The sequence below is a fragment of the Telopea speciosissima genome, chromosome 9, assembly GCF_018873765.1.
Source record: "Telopea speciosissima isolate NSW1024214 ecotype Mountain lineage chromosome 9, Tspe_v1, whole genome shotgun sequence".
Lineage (NCBI taxonomy): Eukaryota > Viridiplantae > Streptophyta > Magnoliopsida > Proteales > Proteaceae > Telopea > Telopea speciosissima.
The window spans coordinates 8,830,354-8,851,088 of record NC_057924.1 but is presented as its reverse complement, the minus strand read 5'-3'; the positions used below and the strand labels follow the sequence as shown (position 1 = coordinate 8,851,088).

General features: G+C 38.5%; 1 protein-coding gene across 1 annotated transcript; it reads left to right on the top strand.

Annotated features, from left to right (window-relative positions):
• Positions 1-7,157: 7,157 nt before the first annotated feature.
• Positions 7,158-9,378, top strand: LOC122639413 (indole-3-acetic acid-amido synthetase GH3.6-like). Its single transcript, XM_043832267.1, has 3 exons — positions 7,158-7,556; positions 7,649-8,580; positions 8,683-9,378. Exons 1-3 carry the CDS (start codon positions 7,231-7,233, stop codon positions 9,267-9,269), a joined length of 1,845 nt encoding a protein of 614 aa, XP_043688202.1. The 5' UTR covers positions 7,158-7,230; the 3' UTR covers positions 9,270-9,378.
• Positions 9,379-20,735: the final 11,357 nt, after the last annotated feature.

Here is a 20,735-nt window from a genome sequence, read left to right as displayed (position 1 = left end):
TATCAATTCATGGGTGCATATTAGACTGTGTCATAGATCTGTTGCTTTAAGAATGAAAGTGGTTTAATTTCATTTTAATGTCTATGTTTGGGTTACAGGAACAGGGAGTGATGAGGGAGTAGTAATAGTAGGAGTAGGAGTAGTAATGGTATTAGATTGCTGTGGGACAGAGCAATGAGAGTAGTAGCTAGCTAGTGATCATGGGATCCAAAGGATCACTTTTGGATTAAAAATATTTATCATCTCCTGTTCTGTTTGTTATAAAGGATGTTTCATGATTTTTAACTACTTAATCAGTTCAGACTCCAGAGAGGGGTGAATGGGATTCCAATTTGCTTAAGCCTGCAATGTGTGCAGGTGCCATATAAGATTATTAATGTCATGAATGCCAATGTGTGAGATTATTTTGAGAAAGTAAAAAAAACAAAAATGAAGGGGAGGAGAGGGGGAAGGGGGTAATAACAGAATGTTATACGTTAGATGAGGGGGAGATTCGAATAATCCATCTCTCCTTGGACTTAGGCCAGCGCTCTAGATGAGGGGGAGATTCGAATAATCCATCTCTCCTTGGACTTAGGCCAGCGCTCTACTACACTGGCAGCTACCACCACACCAAGGCGTGTTTTGCGTAATGTGTAATTTGACCCGGATTAATTAATTGGTGGGGCTGGCCTTCTTTATGCAAAACATAACAAAAACCAAGACACATGCATGGAATTAATATTAACTTAAGGGGAAAGTTAATCCAAAAAAGGGAAATGTCTTAGTTTCCTTGTATCAGATAAAGACAACCCACAAAGAGAGAGAGAGAGAGAGAGATTAAGAGATTGATTTGAACTTCAAAGAGAGATTTTATAAAAAGACAAGATGGAGAGAAGTGGAAGAGGAGAAACCAGTTTAATTTAATGTATGGGGGAATTGAAGGTTAAGAAATAAGGAGATTGCCTCGAGCGGTGAGAGACAAGCATTATCTGCTGAGAGGGAAATCCATGTGGAGTGGTGGGGGAATTAAGAGACAAAAGGGAAAGTGGAAGTAAACGGAAATGTACGTCTTTGTTTCCTTACATCGATCACATAAACACACTTCCGACAGAGAGAGAGAGAGAGAGAGATGATGGATGGTGCGATCGCTCACGGAGGACGCGCGGGATAAGGGATTGAGAGAGAGAGATTTCATTTTCATAGAGATTTTTAGTTATGTGTGTGCGTGTGGGTGTTTGTGGGAGAAGGGATGAGATGATGGATATGAATCTCTTCTCCACTCCACTCCACTCCACTCCACTCCACTGACGAGAGAGAGAGAGAGAGAGAAAAGTCAAATTGTCTCCCTAACAACAATTAATATACCACACATTCTGGCGTAAGCCTAAACATTCCCACTTATAAATATCCCCATCCCTTCAATATTAATTTCCTCCATATATTAAATTTAAAATAAATAAAAGGGGGTTTTCCTAGGATCAGCATCGTCTCCAGGGAATCCAACATCCAGGATGCATTCAGGGGGCATCCAGTGATTGAACTGTATCGCACACATCTCAGTGTACGTTTAAGAATGTATGCGACACAATCCAACGACTAGATGCAACCTAGGAGTGCTGAGCTCCCCGGAGATGAGCTAAATTTGATTTCCCTAGCTAGCTACCCAGCCAGCGTTGCTTCATCAAGCACAATGCAAAGACTGCAAAAGCAACAAAACAAACGGTCCTTCATCTTTCTTAAGCAAACGCCAAAGCACCACTCGAGGTGGAGTCTCAAGGGGGGGGGGGGGGGTTTGGTCTCCTTAATTAATCACTGCAGCCTTGGTGCCTCCGTCTCCTCCTCAATCCTTATTTTATCCATCGTTTGTCTCCTCTGTTTTTCATTCACTCTTTTCTAATACGCGCCTCTCTCTCTCTCTCTCTCTCTCTCGTCTCTATGACGTATTACGCAGGGAGCCAGTGAGTATGTTAATATCAGTTTCTTCATCATTGTCTATCCGTTCTTCATAGGGTTTCGTCGTCCTCACTGCCCAATCTTCTGGTCAACTCCCACCTTCTCTCGTTTTTCTCTTTAAAAATATAATTGGAGAAAGAGGTGGGAGGCAGGTGTGACGAATGAATGGGCGACATGTGTACGGGCTTTTTAACAAAATGGAGAATTGGAGATAGCAAAGCAAGGAAAGGAAGACAAACGGCGACAGTGGCGGACTGGGACCACGTGGCAACACCCCCCAAAACCCCAACAGCCCACCCCAAATTAAGGGATACGATTTGGAAAAGAGAAGGGTCTTTGCTGACATGGGATATTGCATCATCTTGTGACTTGGCTGTCCCTTCTTTATTCCCTCTTACAGACTTACACAATCACCAGCCGAATTTTTATCCTGTCCAGTTCTCTGTCTGGTATAATTGTTCAGTTCCTCGTATAGGGAGGCAGAAATAATGACTTAACCTCACTTAGGCAGTATGTTCGGACAAGGGGTTAGGTCGTCATTTTCGACCTCCTATGAGAGGAATCGAACAACTATACCGGACAGGATAATGATCTGTCACCACTCAAAAAAAAATCCTCTCCTTCAGTTGGTCCAACCGGGATCATATGATTTCTTGATTGGTCTAACCAAATGTTAATAACCAATAATAGCAAGCAAGACCGGTCATGTCTTTGTACAGGTACCATCCAAAGTTCTCCAAGGTCAATCACATGGAATCCACTCCTCCTATGGGTCCTATCAAACTACCAAAGAACAAGGAACCGGTCCAATTAGCTATTCACGTAAAAGGGAAAGCGATCATACGAACGAACTACATTTATACAGTTGCTGCGATTCCTTTGTCCATTTATAGAGCGCAGAACAAAAAAAGCATAGTACAGCTGATGGTTGTCCACTCATCGTCTGTATGGAATATCATGAATAATTCATGATCCTCTCTCTATCTTTCCCTACTAATTAAAGGTCGTGCTTGGTGCTTGGTCACGAGTTCAAGTTCTAGAAACAATCTCTCTAAAAACTAGGGATAAGGTTGCGTACATTTGATCCTATCCAAACCCCGTGAGAGCCTTATGGAAAAAGATACTAATTTTTATACAGAAAAAGATATATACAGTGCCGATAGGACACGTCCTTTTGCACACCACTCATCTCTTTCTTAATCATGTGGATTTCTTGTATTCGAATTGTGAGGCATTCCCTCCCTTTCACCTGACTTGGTGTAGGAGATATAAAAATCTTACCCAAAAAAATAGAGTATAGGAGATATAAAAACATGTGGGCGGCGTGTAGATGTTTATCCGTATTTATATATTGGTTTCAAAAAAGGAAATTGAAATAGAAACTAAAAACTAAGAAACAAACATTATCACTAATATCTAGAAAACACACATACGCCAGTACATTAGGGCAAGAGAGATTAGTTTAATAAGAGTTCACATTTTATCTAAGAAGAGAGTGTCAGTATGGGTCTCACGGATCATTGTATGAGAAGGAGCGAGAGAGTTATTTAGTAGCGATCCATATTTTGTATGAGAAGAGAATGTGTCATTGTAGTCCCACAGCTCATTATGTGAGAGGAAATGAAAAGGAATCTCCTCTATGGAATCATGGAATCTTTTCTTTCTTTTATTATTATTTTTTTTGGATTGAGTTTTCCCAGGTGAAAGAGGAATCCCTTGATCACTATTATTGGTCCCGTCAATGGATTGAAGGGGTGCTTTCAATCTTGTACAATAGGGGGTGGAGTTTACAACAACACATGAATCCAATTACAAGGTCAAATTATAAAAGCACGACCCCACAGGGGATAATTATGAGAACTTATTTGGGATCAATTATTAAATGGGAAGGGATGGTTCTAGCGTGGGGTTTTCTCAATGGATCTAGAATTAAAAGTCCAATAAAAAACTTTTTTTTCAGTAACAACCAATAAAGATTCAATTGTAATACCACTTTAATAAATATATATATATATATATATATATATTTAAGGTCTTGGAAGATTCCTTTGTTAATGTACTAGCTTTTTTTAATAGGTTTTGGTGCTTGGTGGACTGATCTTTGAGTGGGGATGTTGGTCACTGATTTGGAGGAATTTGGTTTTGAAATTGTTTGGGATGTCCCTACGACCACATGGGAAAAATGGACGAGTGAAGTATCTTGAGAGGAGCTTGCTATTTATTTTGGCAGAGGAGCCTTGGCATAGGTAGCTTTTGATTTGACCCTAGAGAGGGGGTTGTCTTATTTAGGAGGCATGGCTTGAATGGAGTTTATGGCCTTTGGTCCCTGTAGGAAGTCCCGGGTGAGAAAGTTAGGGATAGAGTTCAGCTCTCCTTTTATATATTCAATGTCAAAATCAAAACTTGATAGTAAAGCTTATCATCTTGCAAAAATTTGTTTTGATGCAATATTTTGAACATCATTTTTCAAAACTTGTTTTGCTGCACTGCAATCTACTTTTACTAAAAACTTCTTGTTGAGTAATATATATATATATATATTTAGATTATTTAATACTTAATAGTTATAAATTATATGAAGATTATGTCACGATTATAAAGAAAAACCAATGGTTATGAAATTGAGTTTTCCTTCAACCACGGTCAAGGGATAACTATGAGTCTATGACCTTTGGATGTACGATCTGGGGGTATTATCAACTTTTTCTATTAAGAAATGTTTAATTACCCTAGGGATGTTTAATTACCCTAGGGCTGTATGTAGGAAAACTTTCAAATAGGCCTCTATTAGAGGACACAATATAGTACATTGTGACAGTTTCACTCACATGAAATTCGAAAATCTCCAAACTATTGATGCTTTTATTTGCATTCTGGTAGGCCCCGTGCCAGTACACTCTCAGACAAGGAAGGCGTACCCTAATCTAATATAGGAGACAGTTCTAGAATCCCATTATAGTGAATCTTCCTGTTTGACACTATTTAGTCAAATCACCGTGGTGAAGAGATTCTCCCTTCTTCATCAAAGGGAAAGAGATGCCAAGAAAAGGAAAGCGAGGCGAAAGAAAATATCCATGGTCAAGGGATAACTATGAGCCTGTGACCTTTGGATGTACGATATGGGGGTATTATCAACTTTTTCTATTAAGAAATGTTTAATTACCCTAGGGATGTTTAATTATCCTAGGGCTGTATGTAGGAAAACTTTCAAATAGGCCTCTATTAGAGGACACAATATAATACAGTGTGACAGTTTCACCCCCATGAAATTCGAAAATCTCCACCCTATTGATGCTTTTATTTGCATTCTGGTAGGCCCCGTGCCAATACACTCCCGGACAAGGAAGGCGTACCCTAATCTAATATAGAAGACAGTTCTAGAATCCCATTATTATTCATCTTCCAGTTTGACACTACTTAGTCAAATCACCGTGGTGAAGAGATTCTCCCTTCTTCATCAAAGTAAAAGAGATGCCAAGAAAAAGAAAGCGGGACGAAAGAAAATATCCACGGTCAAGGGATAACTATGAGTCTATGACCTTTGGATGTACGATCTGGGGGTATTATCAACTTTTTCTATTAAGAAATGTTCAATTACCCTAGGGCTGTATGTAGGAAAACTTTCAAATAGGCCTCTATTAGAAGACACAATATAGTACATTGTGACAGTTTCACCCCCATAAAATTCGAAAATCTCCACCCTATTGATGCTTTTGTTTGCATTCTGGTAGGCCCCGTGCCAGTACATTCCCGGACAAGGAAGGCGTACCCTAATCTAATATAGGAGACAGTTCTAGAATCCCATTATAGAGAATCTTCCTGTTTGACACTATTTAGTCAAATCACCGTGGTGAACAGATTCTCCCTTCTTCATCGAAGGAAAAAAAGAGATGCCAAGAAAAAAGGAAAGCTGGGCGAAAGAAAATATCCTTTTTTTTTTTTTTTTTTTTTGAGTTTTCTCTCTCCATCCCCTGAACGACTTAAAACTCTCTTCCTCCTCAGAGAAATAGTAAAAGTAATTAACAAGAAAAAGTCGGTGGTGACATCGTAGACTTCCCATTAGTACACGCGTCCCCCAACCCAAAGTTAGGCAGTTCCGGCCGGCTAGGAAATAGAAATTGAATGCTTACACCCACAAGAAACCCCACCCCTGGCCTCCCCCAACCGGCTACCATGGCATGCAGATGCACCTTCCTGTCATATAAAATCACACAGACGCACACACACCCGCACCGCACGCACGTTGTCTTCTGCAAAATTAACGCAGGGAAGCTGAAGCTGAATCTCATGAAGCTGGCCAGGGAAGGTTATTTTAACAAACACTACATGTGTACTTATATTATTAATCAGGACTTTAAAAAAACAAAAGAAGAATTTCGAAGTTAGTAGTGTTTTTTTTTGTATATATATTCCTTATTAATTATAAGTGTGGTTATAGGATTAGTTAGTTTAATGTAAATTAAAATTAGATTAGAGGAAGGGACCTTGGTGTGGTGGGTCTTGCTGAGAACCTAAGGCATATCCCCTAATAAAAGAAGTAAAGGAAATGAATGCCGCTTCTTTGAGGAACACCCGCAGTACAAGCACCCCATGTACCCTCCCCCTCCTCCTCCTCCTCCTCCTCCTCCTCCTTTACCGCTACTTGCCCTTCCAATCACCTTCCTTCCGTTTCCGCCTGCACCTCTCTCTCTCTCTCTCTGAGAGAGATGGCCTGATTTTTATTCCAAACGGGTTCTCGGGTCACCCTTGTACGGCAAATCCCCACAAACACTCTCTTTTTGTAGGGTAGAGAGACGAACTACCAGAAGAACCACTCCTCTTTCCCCAAGTAAGTCAACAATCGACTTTGGATTAAGCTAATTTAATCAATCGAATTTCTTAATAACAACAATTAAAAAAAATTCGAGGTAAGATAATATTATTTAAAAAAACAAAAAGAAAATATAATAGTAAATTTACGATAATATCCTCCCCGTTAACTGCTATTTTTTTTGAACTTTTAAGTTTCCATCCCTATAGCCCTATAGGCTTTTCTGAAGGCTTAGTAGATGAGAGACTGTGACGTACAGTACACCATTACATTCGTCTCTTTACCTGCTCTATATATATGCCCCCTCACCTTCTTCCCCAAACCCACAACACAACACAACCATTCCTTCCTTCTTCTTCCCTGCGCTGTTCCTCTCAAGTGCTCTGTTCCTTCTTCAATCTCTTCTGCTATTCCTTACTTTCACATTAACAAATTAATTTTTCTGTTTACCCTTGTGGAGCTGTCTCTGCTCTACCATTGGAACCATGCCGGAAGCCCCCCAAAACATATCCCCGGTCGTTATTGATGGTAGTCTTTCAGAAAAGAACAAGAAAGCACTTCAGTTCATAGAAGATGTCACCACTAACGCTGACCAAGTTCAGCACCGGGTCCTCGCTGAAATCCTCTCTCGCAGCTCCCATGTCGAGTACTTACAGCGTCACGGACTTAATGGACGCACAGACCCAGAGAGCTTCAAGAAGCTCTTGCCCGTCGTTACTTACGAGGATCTCCAGCCCGACATCAACCGCATCGCCAATGGTGATTCTTCCCCGATTTTATGCGTCAAACCAGTTTCTGAGTTCTTGACTAGGTGAGTGAGTCAATTCACTATGTCCTTTGCTTTCCCTTTCTCTTGTCTTTTTCTCGCGAGTCTTATCGACCCAGATTTTTTCTTGTGTGTAGCTCTGGAACATCAGGAGGGGAGAGGAAACTGATGCCCACAATTGAAGAGGAGCTGGAGAGGAGATCCTTGTTGTACAGCCTTCTGATGCCGGTGATGGACCAGTTCGTTCCTGGCTTGGAACATGGCAAAGGAATGTACTTCTTGTTCATCAAATCGGAGGCCAAGACACCCTGTGGGCTCGTCGCTCGTCCCGTACTTACCAGTTACTACAAGAGCTCACATTTCAAAGATAGGAGACCCTACGATCCTTACATCAACTACACCAGCCCCAATGAGACAATCCTCTGTCCTGATTCTTACCAGAGCATGTACTCCCAGCTGCTCTGCGGCCTCTGTCAACACAAGGAAGTTCTTCGAGTAGGAGCAGTTTTCGCTTCGGGCTTCATTCGAGCCATCCGGTTCTTAGAGAAGCACTGGACCCTTCTCTGTAACGATATCCGAATTGGGACCTTGAATCCCCAAATTACTGACCCATCTGTAAGAAACGCCGTCTCCAAGATTCTCAAACCCGACCCCAAGCTTGCCGATTTCATCGAGACTGAATGCAGCAGGGAGACATGGCAGGGGATCATCACAAGGCTATGGCCCAACACCAAGTACATCGATGTTATAGTCACTGGGACCATGTCTCAGTACATCCCCACCCTCGATTACTACAGCAACGATCTCCCTCTCGTGTGTACCATGTATGCATCTTCCGAGTGTTACTTCGGCCTCAATCTCAGGCCTCTCTGCAAACCCAGCGAAGTCTCATACACTCTCCTTCCCACCATGGCCTACTTCGAATTCCTCCCTGTCCACAAGAACAATGGGGTCCCCAATTCCATCTCCCTACCCACATCCCTCAACGACAAGGAGCAGCAGGAGTTGGTGGATCTCGTTGACGTCAAGCTTGGCCAAGAATACGAGCTCATTGTCACCACTTACGCCGGTAAATTATGAATCATTTTCATTTTAGTTCCACAATCCTTTCTTCTTTTTCCATTTTGTGATCATCCAGTGCTTAATTTAATTTCTGGGTTTTAAAAACCAGGGTTGTACCGGTACAGAGTTGGGGATGTGCTTCGAGTGGCGGGATTCAAGAACAAGGCACCCCAATTCAATTTCGTGTGCCGCAAGAACGTCGTTCTGAGCATAGATTCCGATAAGACCGACGAGGTGGAGTTGCAGAACGCGATCAAGAATGCCATCAACCATCTGGTTCCCTTCGATGCCTCTCTGGTCGAATACTCAAGTTATGCCGACACATCCACCATTCCAGGGCATTACATTCTATACTGGGAGCTTCGGCTTGGTGGGTCGACCCCTGTTCCGCCTTCTGTCTTCGAGGATTGCTGCCTCACGGTGGAAGAGTCGCTCAACAGTGTCTACCGCCAGGGCCGAGTCTCAGACAAGTCGATTGGGCCCCTTGAGATAAAGATAGTCGAAGCAGGGACCTTCGACAAACTCATGGACTATGCTCTTAGCATGGGTGCTTCCATTAACCAGTACAAAACACCTAGATGCGTGAAATTTGCGCCCATCGTCGAGCTCCTCAACTCCAGAGTTCTCTCCACCTACATCAGTCCCAAATGCCCGAAATGGGTTCCAGGCCACAAGCAATGGTCGACGCAGAACTGAAATTGTTAATTTCCACCATGGGAATTGGTATTTGAACAAAGAAAAAACGGTGCAATCTCTGTAATCATCTTGTAGGCTTAGAACCAAGGAATTTCCCCCTTTTGATCAATCAATTCCCTTTCTTCTCCTTTGCTTTCTTTCTGTACAAAAGCAATTCCTGCCTGAAGCAAATATATATTAATATTTTTATTTTTTATTTTTCTCATATAAATCAATTTTACCTTCTGAGTTCTGTTAACCTTCTCTTTTTCAGATTCTTTCTTTTCTGTTCGTTTTTCCTTGGAAACGCCAACACCCTTTTTCTCTTTTTTCACTGGAAAAGCAAACGAACTTTTTCACAATTATTAAGCCAACAGAAGAAAACAACCCCTAATGAATCATAAGTCATCAAATCAAACTAAGAATTGTCAAATTTTGAACATGTCTTCGTGAAGGTTTTCCTAGTTCCTGCGGAAAATCTTTCCAGAAAGTTTTTCTAAAGCTTATTACAGTACAACTGACCATATTCTTTGCCAGTTAGCCAGGCTACGGCAGTTGCCGGACAAAATAAAAACTCGCCTGAAACTGGGAAGTGATCCATTAATACCGATAACCCGACAAGACCTGCAAATGAAGCAGAAAATTCCACGACTAAAGAGCAGACAAGATGGACATTGCTCGATCAGATATTGTTCCCCTTTAATTTGTTCTTTGTGTAGAAACAGAAGAAACACGGTTTTTTTTTTTTTCTTCAAATGAAAGTGGTGTGAGGAGTGAGGACCACGTTGGTGGCTAATGCAGAGTTGCATCAAAGGACAACAGAAAGAACAAAAGAAAAGCGGGAGAGAGAGAGAGATTATTGATATAGTACCCATTATTTGTAGGCCCGTAAACAGATCGGATTTGGCTCAGATACGGATCAGATGTAATCGAATTTGGATATTTCTTGATCGAATACAGATACCTATAAAAAGATTCGGATGGATTCGGATGCGGATTGAATTCGGATTATCGATCATCCGTTTACATCTCTATCTTGTGTAACCCAAACCTTCCTCCCCCTTATGGATACAATTCACTCTCAATCCGTAGTTTTAGATCATGATTCTCTTTTCCTCATATTATAGAACCTATTGAATCTTCAAAAACCCTCAAGATCGTTATTTACTTAATTTTTTATAATTAAGTATTTGGATTTGGATTTTTATCAGAGTATTCGGATTTTTTTTTCCGGATATCTCTAATCGAATACGGATGCCCCTAAACGGATACGGATGCGGATCGAATTCGAATTTTCGGTTATCCATTTACAGCCCTACTTATTTGTTTCTTGAAGCAAGAAACTGTTGAGGCTGTAAGTGTAAATTGTGAAGTAAACCCATCAATTCAAGAACTAAAGGGGGGGGACATACGATGAAGATAAGGATGGAAGTTGTTTGGCTCTTTTTTCAGATCGCTCAAACAATTGATCAACCTTAGGATCAGTCTATCGTAATCAACAGTATTGGTGGAGAGCGCAGGCGTGCCAAAGTCTTCAAGACTCAATGTGAAAGAAGTTTGCACTTCTGACTTCTATCAGGCCATGTGGATCACCTTCTAGCCTCGATTGCTCCAGGAACTTTATAATAAAGACCAATATTACAATATTTGCAGAAAAAGAGATAATCACAGAATAATTGATAGTGAGATATGAAATCGAGAACTTCTATTGATTCCTGATGTAGGCACATACAAAGGAAGTGCCACTGTTACAAGAAATTGTAGAAGAACTTGATAGAGGGAGAAAGAGAAAAATGATCGCAAGGAAGAAGGGAGTTAAACTAAATGCAGAAAGAAAATAAAAGATAATTGAAGTTGCAAGTTTGTTGATTGATCGAGAAATCTATTCCTCTTCTACGATTTTGGCTTTCATACTTGTGAGGATGGAATCTGTATTATGTGTTCCCTAACTATAATTGCTCTGAGGGTTTTGGAACCGTTTAGGAATCGTGTTCACTTGGAGTGACTGCCACTTTGGAAGTGGTTTAGTTGTGGGTACTTCACGATTGTAACCGTTTCTGGCCCTAACCATGTTCTCCTTCTGAAAAGCCTACCTTGCTGATCAATCTAAAAATAGTAATCGGTTTGTCATTTTTGGTTAATTGGTAATTTAAGGTGTAAACAGAAGTATGAGGGGGTAAATCTCATTGTAGAGTTCAACCCTCGAATCCTCAAGGTATAGAAAACCCTAATTGCAAATTATTTGCAATGGCAAAAAGCAAACAAAGCAATTTCGTTCTCAAACTGCAAGATATTTTATTTCATCCAAAATGATCCTTATATGCGGAGGTTGGATTACAAAGAAAAAGAAACCTAAAAAAAAATAGGAACCAAACTAATATAGTAAAAATAAAACAGAAAACTAAGATTCTTAAATCGCATGCTAAACTTTAGAGGTCCGATAGACCAGTTAAACACTGAAATTTAACTCCAAAACTTTTGGTCCAATAATGAATAGATTAATTGGTTAGCCCATAGAGCACTACTGAGAATTCGGAAAAGGAGTTATGCTTCCCATAATTCTACCTCAGTCAAAAAGTTACGGCTGTATAAAGCTGCGCTGACAAATTAATATTTTCAACCTAATCGGATGAATTTATACCGCTCTAACCAATCCAAGAATTCTGCAGAAATCTCTTCTACTTGAAAATAGTTGACCTGTGATAGTTACTTGGTCTGAGATTTTCTTAGCCCCAACCGTCTAAAAGCTCAGGTTAGGTTGAGGTAGGGCACTTGGCCGGCCTGAGAGTTTGGCAATTACCCGCTCCCTTGGATTTAGGAATTTAAAACAGAGTTTAGATTGCACAAGCCATTGACTAATGAATACCACTGAGGCTAGACCCACTCCACACCTCCCTCTCTCTCTCTCTCTCTCTCTCTCTCTCTCTCAAAAAAGTTGCTAAGCTGGCCGTTAGGAGCACCAAAAGTTGGAATTCTAGCTGCGCACCTGTCATTTATAGTAAGAGGTTTAAGTTAATGAGGTTTAAGTTAATGATTGCTAATGAACACTGCAGTCGCAATTATTCTTAGGTGTTATAAAGATTAAGGGAGTAATTACACATTAGGGCCGCCATTACCATCATCATTTCTATTACCTGCCGGGGAAAAGGAAACCAACTCCTAAAGAGGTGGTAAGGTTAATACCTAATCCCACCAAATAATTATGATTATTTTTATCATTCTACCCATTGGATGTATCAGTTATCCCTGTACAAGCAACATGTCAATTGTATATCCATCATGTTGAGGAATTTTTTTCTATTTTTTTGTTTAATTGATTAAGACTGCAACTTCTTGTTGTCACCAAAGTGGTAGAACTAAGAATTTTGCAATCTTGGTTTAATAAATCATTATCTTATTCTCAAAGATTATTTAATTTAGTATTTAACGTAGGATGAAAAAAATTCAAAAATCGAAAGCTATTAATGTAGTACTGAATACAGGTTTTGTGTGAAATGGTATGATTTATTTTCTTTGGAAAAAAAATTTGTTATCTTCAAAAGGTAAAAAAGTAAAATTACAACTTCTTAGTTTACCATTTTGGTTACAATGAAAATTTTCCATTTATTAAATGAGTAAAATATTCTTAAATCAATATATTTTATGAGGCACATAAAATTTAGAACTATGAGAATATACACAGTAGCATTCCGAGTACCATAGTACGTCATGTTGCTTACATGGAGATACATAAAGTGTATATTGATACACAGGAGGGGTATGATTAAATTAGGCTATAAAATTTGATATGTGGCTAATCGAGATCATGTACCATCCAATGTTATAGTTGCCACAACATCTCTCACGTGGCACAATGAAGATGGATCGTTTTTGGTAAGCTTACTAAAGTTGGTTGAATTTTTCTTTATTAAATTATTGCTTCCTTTTACCATAACAGTGGATTCTATTGAAAATCAATATATGTTTAGTTTATAGCATGGACTCTAAACATATCTATAGAGTTTGGATTCTAACCGACACTCTATTGATGGTAGAAGAGCCAATGACGATTGAACGCTACTTCTAAATCTACATTCTTCTATTTGACATTATAGGAAATGGTACGCATGTAATGAAACATGATGTCCCTTGTTCAACCAAACCTAAATCATATTAAACTTGAGGTAGGTCTTGAACACCAAACTATAATAACATGTCATTTTCATCTGCCACATGACAATTTGGTTAGCACTCAAGCTAAACAAACATATAGGGACATTATAACGTAAATTTCAATCAACACCAATTTTACGTGTTAAAATATATTATCCTTGCAATATATATTTATTTAAAAAAAAAAAAAAAAAAGTACTCTAAAAGAGAAGACAAAAGTTTTTTGTCACCTGAGGTGAAGAGAGAATCTCTTCATCTACAGTGATTTGACGTTATGATTAGACTTCTCTAACAATAAATCTCATCAATAATTCCCACCACTACCATCTACCGTCGAAGATCTAAAATACCCATCTTGGATTCAATCAAAGGGACAGATCCCATGACTAACCTTGGATGAATGAAAACGAAAACTAGTTCAAAAATAAAAAGTCTATTAAGAAGAAGATGGGAGTATGGGAAAAACAATGAGAGTTACATAATAATATGTTGTAGCATGGAGGCTTTAGAGTGACCAAAGTGTCCATCCACATAAGCACAACAAAAGCAGCCACTATGTTAGAAACCTTCTTTGTCTTATCTTACGGATTGGATGGTTTTTTTGTTTTTTTATTAGGGTATTGTACAATTACCATCCCAAAAACTTGGGTATCTATTATATCCCCTTAAAAACTTTCAAACAACTATTACCCTCTCTGTTGCATACTAATAACTAACTGGTCAGGGTTAATCGTGAGAGTGCATCATTGTCACGAATTTTTTAAGACCAAAATGCCCTTTTGAGATGGGAATTGTAAAAAAACCCCCACCCCATCACCGTCCCTTCTCCTTCTTCTCCTTTTTCTTCTTCCTCCTCTGCAACCCCAACCACCCCAATCTCTCTCTAGCTCTCTTTCCAAGACCTCCTTCTCTATACTCAAAAAACGAAAGAGAGGTTTCTGCTTTTCCCAGCGTCTTTACCTTTTAAAGTGACACCTAACGCGTATAGTTTATAACCCACCCAACGCCCACCGTCTCCACCTCTCTCACTCCTACACTCTCTTCTCCCCTGCTCCCAGCATTCTCACTTTTCCTCCATTCTCTCTTTCTTGCTCTCTCTGCAATTGAAGAAGATGACTACTGAAGAGAGAACTAAATAGGAAAAGTGAAAAGCGAGGGAAAATATAGAAAGAAAACAAATACCTTAATTGCTCTGCTCCATTGATGGTTGAGTATCCGAGAGCTTTTCTTCCAATGCAAGCCTGAAATTCCACTTCTTTTGCTCTCTAGATCCACTCTGTTACTTTCCTTGTCTCTTTTAGCTTTAAGGTATGATCAATTCTTTACTCTTTACTTCTCCTTGAATTGCGTTTCCCTAATTCATTTCTCTGCATTTTCTTTTCATTTAAAAATTTCCTGGCTCGTCAGTGGTGTCCGCCGTCCGGTGATTTTTGGTTTGGAAAGGGAGGTTCAAAAAAAAGGAGGAAACCTTTTGTTCTTCAATTGTATGTTTGGTGATTTTTTTTCTCTTGAGCTTCTCCGTTCCTCGTATTGGATACCTTTTTAAGCATTTCCGGTGGATGGGATTATGTTTTGGATTGCTATAATTTTGTTCCGGTGAATGGACGAGAAGCTTCACGGTAAAGAACAGGCATGGAGTAATTTCTTCTCTAATCGGTTGCTTCTCACTGGATTAATGCAGAAACCTCTCTTTCGTTTTTTGGATATAGAGAAGGAGGTCTAGGAAAGAGAGCTAGAGAGAGATTGGGGCGCTTGGAGTTGCAGAGGAGGAAGAAGAAGAAGAAGGAGAAGAAGAAGGAGAAGGGACGGTGATGGGGTGGGGTCTTTTTTTTACAATTACCACCCCAAAAGGGTATTTTGGTCCTAAAAAATTCGTGGCAACGACACACTCTCACGACTAATCCTCTCCGTTACGGGTATGTAACGGTGGGGGCCAGTTAGTTATTAGTATGCAATAGAAGAGAGTAATAGTTGTTTGTTTAGGAGGGTAATAATAGATATCAAAGTTTTTGGGATGATAATTGTAAAAATCCTTTCTTTTTTTTTTATCCAAAAGAAATTATCTGCATACCAATAAAATACTTACATTTAGAAATAAGCTCCAAATGTCATGAACAAAAGCCAAATTTCCTTCGAAAGATGAAAAAGCACGCTTGATGCATTCCACAAGTTCTGCACAATCAAATTCCACTACTATGTTTTGAATATCCAACTCCAAAACTAACTGCAGGTCCCTTCTCATGGCTGCACATTCAACAAAATGGGTAGATCTAGGTTGGATGGATTCACATGCAACTAATTGGGATTTTTTTTTTTTTTTGGGTGCGAGGAGGTGGGGCGGGGAAGGGTTAGGGTGGTGGGAGAAAGACTTAGTATCATAAAGTTTTGTGATGTCTCACATAACAAGGTCACATTTTCTAAACCCATGTGGCAGAATATAAATGTGCACAAATGGATCCATGTGATGGATGAACACATGTTCATCTCATTTGTCAAATTTAAGCATATGAAAACAAGGGAAAATGATCCCCACAACATCGATTGGGGTTTCCTTCCCACATCTTTTACTTAATGAGTCATGGAATTCATACTGATACTCTCTTCTTGTACAAAATATAGATGTCTTATTATACGAGTTCATCTCTCCTTCTCATTGGTGCTAGTTCCCAATCTGGCATCGTGGGAAACTTCTGTTCTTAAAATAGAAAGTAATTACTGGCAGTTTTACAAATATTACCAAGTTGCCCTTTCTTGAAACACATTTTTTTTTGGTGGTATAATTAGTAGATGCCCTACTAACCTTCTTTTATTCACTCATCCACATTTTATAAGAAGAAGTGGGGAAACAAGATAATATGTGAAGTGATTTGACAACTAAAAAAAAAAAAAAATCCAAATAAGGTGGTCCACATGGTTGATTAATCATACATGTGGCAAATCTAAGGTGCATCATATCAAATTCTATATATTAAATAATAATTTAGAAAAAAAAAAAAGGAGAAGTCAAAGAAAGGAACACAGAACAAATTAATAGTTAGGAGTTAAGACCCTAGTCTAAGAACTATAATACATCATAAAGCCCAGGCCCAATAGCAAACATTCACGTGAAATGATAACTCAAGGGAAGGTGATGGAACCAGTTGGGTAGTTGGGAAACACACATTGGAAGTCCACCTCACAGGTGGACCTCTTCTTCAACTTATAATTGGGCCCCCAAAACCCAGGAAGTGGGCACGTAAGGAGTGTCAACAATGTGGACTTTGACGATTTGACCTATCCATTTAGACAGGCTAGCAGCCCCACCCACACGTGGGGAATTTAAGTGCTGTGTTTCCTACGCCCTCAACTCGCACGAGGGAGTTGACCAATTGATGGACAGGACTCTCCCATCATCAACATTTCAAACTATTGGTAGTCTCTACTTCAGCAACTTCATGAATCCTTTCCAATGGGCCCACATAAATACATGAATATAATGCAACTGATGTGAACAGTGATTGATGTAAGTCTTGTGTGTTTTTTTTTTTTGTTTTGGTGAATAAGACTTGTGTGTTTGGTTTGGTCTACAATAGCACAGTTTCTTAGACTATAAGTGAATAATATGCTAGGATGTACATGGGCCCATTGGTGATGAGGTTTAGGATTTCAGATGGAGTTTATTAAGGTAAAACTGTTACTTAGATTATTGAGACTTAAAATCCATTTGATTGGTTCAAAAACAAAATAATATTTGTGATCGTCAACAACAGGATGTGGGAGTCTAAAGTTTAATCATAGGGTCATATCATCAAGATAAGAAATTCTTCCTTTTGAATATGTGAAGTTTCAACTCAATCAAATTATGTTATGGGGGAGGAATCGTCATTCGTCACGCCACGGGATGTGGGGAGGGGATTCCCAAGCCACACCAATAATAATGTAGATTTCATTTTCTTGGGATTTACATGATCAAGAAAGAAGAGAGAAAATAATAAAAATAAATAAATAACATGTGAGAGGGAAATGGTACATTTTCGATGTGGGAAACTTTTTCCCTCTATGTTATACTTCAAAACAAGAGTTTGAAAAGTCGACTTAAATTTTGATGTCCTAAAAATACAAAGAAAATTTTAACAAGGAAATGACTTCACAAGCCATTCTTTGCCCTACGCAAACAAGTCACATGGATTCTGGGATCAAAAAATAATTTGTTTGATGATACCTGCTACTCGTATAACTATATTAATTCTCGAGTCATGCCCTAAACCCCAACTTCTGGAAGGAATGTATTTATTAGATAAAAGAACTCTGCCCATTACTCTGGTGATTTATGATAACAAATCTCATGACCTTTGTGCTGGCGACACATCATTAAAATTTCTGCCCAATATCATGTTCTTAATATTTTTCAGAGCTAATCCTACTATTACTGAAACTACACCATAGGCACAGATCCTTAAATGTTCATCATCAGAATTCAGAAGTGACTCACATGCGTGTGTGCATTTACTTTTGAAGTCTTTCATGTCCTAATTTCATGGCCATGATGATAGATAGTTTGAATTCTTCTCCATCTTCTCCATCTTCTCCATCTTTTATCATTTTCTTGTTATGGATGAAGCCATCTTTCTATGTTTTTTTTCTTCCTAAGGAGTATAGAATAACAAAGAATAATGAATAAGACATTAGAAGAAAAATCCAAACTCCATGTGAGATCAGTCTCTGCAAGTCATATTAGCTTCTATTATTTATTTAATGAAAGGGATTATTAAAGCAAAAAACAAGGTCAACAAAGCCTATATTATAGGAACCAATCTATTTAACTACCAGTGTTATTCAAATTATATTTCCCTATTGCTTATGGGGACATAGCTAGAGATACTTGTGTCCTCCTAACATCTAGCATTTTGTTGCCTTGACCAAGACAAAGAAGAGGATAGATTTATAGGGTCTCTCTTAGTAGTTGCAGTCACCAAAAAAATAAACCCTATTTTTTGTTTTCAAAGTTCAAACTTAAAACTGAAGCTCAGTCATGGTCTTAATAAACTAAAGATCTCAACTACTCCATGTTGCCCTTCCTTGAGCCCCTAATACCTCAGCTTGATCACCATTTGAATTACTATATATTGGGTTGTTGGGTGGTACTTATCACAACTTGTATTAGTATTCACTAGTTCTTATCTAAAACATTTTTTAAATTAATAAATCATACACATATAAGCAGTTTTTTCCTATGAACTAATAATTTGGGATCATGACTTCTTTGAACTGGACAACCTTGCTAAAACTTGGTGGTTTGCCTCAAATCTTCAATTTGAAGTTATTTAAGGGGCAATTCATCATCTTATTTGAGCCCATTGTGAGTTTTTGAATGGGGAAAACACCTGAAATAATAACCAAATAAATCAAAGATTTAAAAAAAAATTAACTAGTATTAATTTATTTTCCGTGTTTATCATCTCACGACGAATTCTAGTTTAGACGTAGTCAAAACTAAATTAATTGAGTTATATTTATGAAATTTATTTTTGTATTTTTTTTTTTAAGAGAGACTGTTTTCTGTGTCGGGGACGTAGGTTACGTCCAGAGACATGAGGGTGGACGAAATGATCACCCTGCTCACTGAATGGTAGACCCATGTGTCTAGGCGCAGGCTATGCTGCGGCATAGAGAACATCAGCCCTTTTTTTAGTTATACATGACAAGAAAGTACATTTAGACATAGTTGAGAAATAATCCAACAACATGTTGAGGTTGGAGTCATCCTCCATGGGTGACAATGAGATCTAGGATCAAGATGATGTCATTTTTTCTAGAAAACATCTCGAAACTTAAAATGGAAATCATTTACTATTGGGTGCACTTTGTTGTCACCAAGATGGTGAAGTGAGAAGTTGTAACCTCCTCCTAGTTGCACTCAAGTAAGTGGTAAAAAAGAGTTTTTAAAATAATTTGAAAGTGACTTACGAGTATGTCGTTTTGAAAAGATGTTATTGTCCATGTGAAATGACAAGATTTATCCTCATTCAAAAAAATATGATATACTAAAGGGCAAAAAAATGGAGGCACAATTTTTTTTTTTCACCAACCTTGATTACAACAAGATTTTTCATTTTAAACCAATATATATATTTCTTTTACTCTTTAACATATCTTGTAAATGATTTCCTTTCATCAATTTTGACCTTGATGAATGGATCATGAAGTTAAGTAGAAAAGAAGTGGGATACTAACACAAAAATTGGTATGACTTGACTGAAATAATCCATTCATCAAGGGGGAAATGATTTGAAAGCGAAATGAATTCAACTACCCAATTTGGGTGGTGGTGTTGGTAAAACCTGATATTACTTGACCATGAAAATAGGATCATGCATGTAATATCCCATGTTTGATGTTCCCCTCAAGTTATATATATATTAATTTAGAATCTCCTAAATAGTGAATATCTCAATTAATCTTCACTCTTTGAAGTGAAAGGAGCCTTGTTTGAGTGTGTGTTTGTGTGGAAAATCTGGTTTCAAATTTGGATAGAAAGAAGACATGAAAGTAGGCAAACGTACATCAAAGCATGCTATCAAATAATAATTATGAAAAGACGCATGCATGCATTATGTCAAATAGATTGTTGATATGAAGGAGATGCTTAAGGGTGAGAGAGAGACCTTTTGTTTTGTATTGTCTATTCAAAGCAACTAACGCAAATTCTGCGGACATTTGCAAGAAATCTAGCGGAAAATGTCTTAACTAAAAGTCATAACTACTACTATTTCCTACAGATGATGAATCACAGCATCCTTAGGTGCTTAATTTCTATTGAAAGACAATGAGAAACGTTTTTTAATATATTTGATAAGAACAAGAACAGTTTGTTAATTTCTATTTTTTTTTTTTTTTTTTTTTTTTGATGAAAGTGTAATCACACAAATCACACACCAGTCCCAAAAGGTTAATTGATTTTTGGGACCGTGGAATGACGGATATACACAACACACACCACATTCGCACACCCGATGTGGGACTAAACCCACACACCTTTTTCCTTTTTTTGATGAAAGTACAATCACACAAACCACACACCAATCCCAAAAGGTTAATCGACTTTTGGGACTGTGGAATGGCGGATATACACAACACACACCACACTCACACACCCGATGTGGGACTAAACCCACACACTTTTTTCTTTTTTTGATGAATGTATAATCACACAAACCACACACCAATCCCAAAAGGTTAACCGACTTTTGGGACCGAGGAATGGCGGATATACAAAACACACACCACACTCGCACACCCGATGTGGAATTTCCAATGTATTAGTATTAACACTTGGGGAGGTTTTCATAGAAAAAT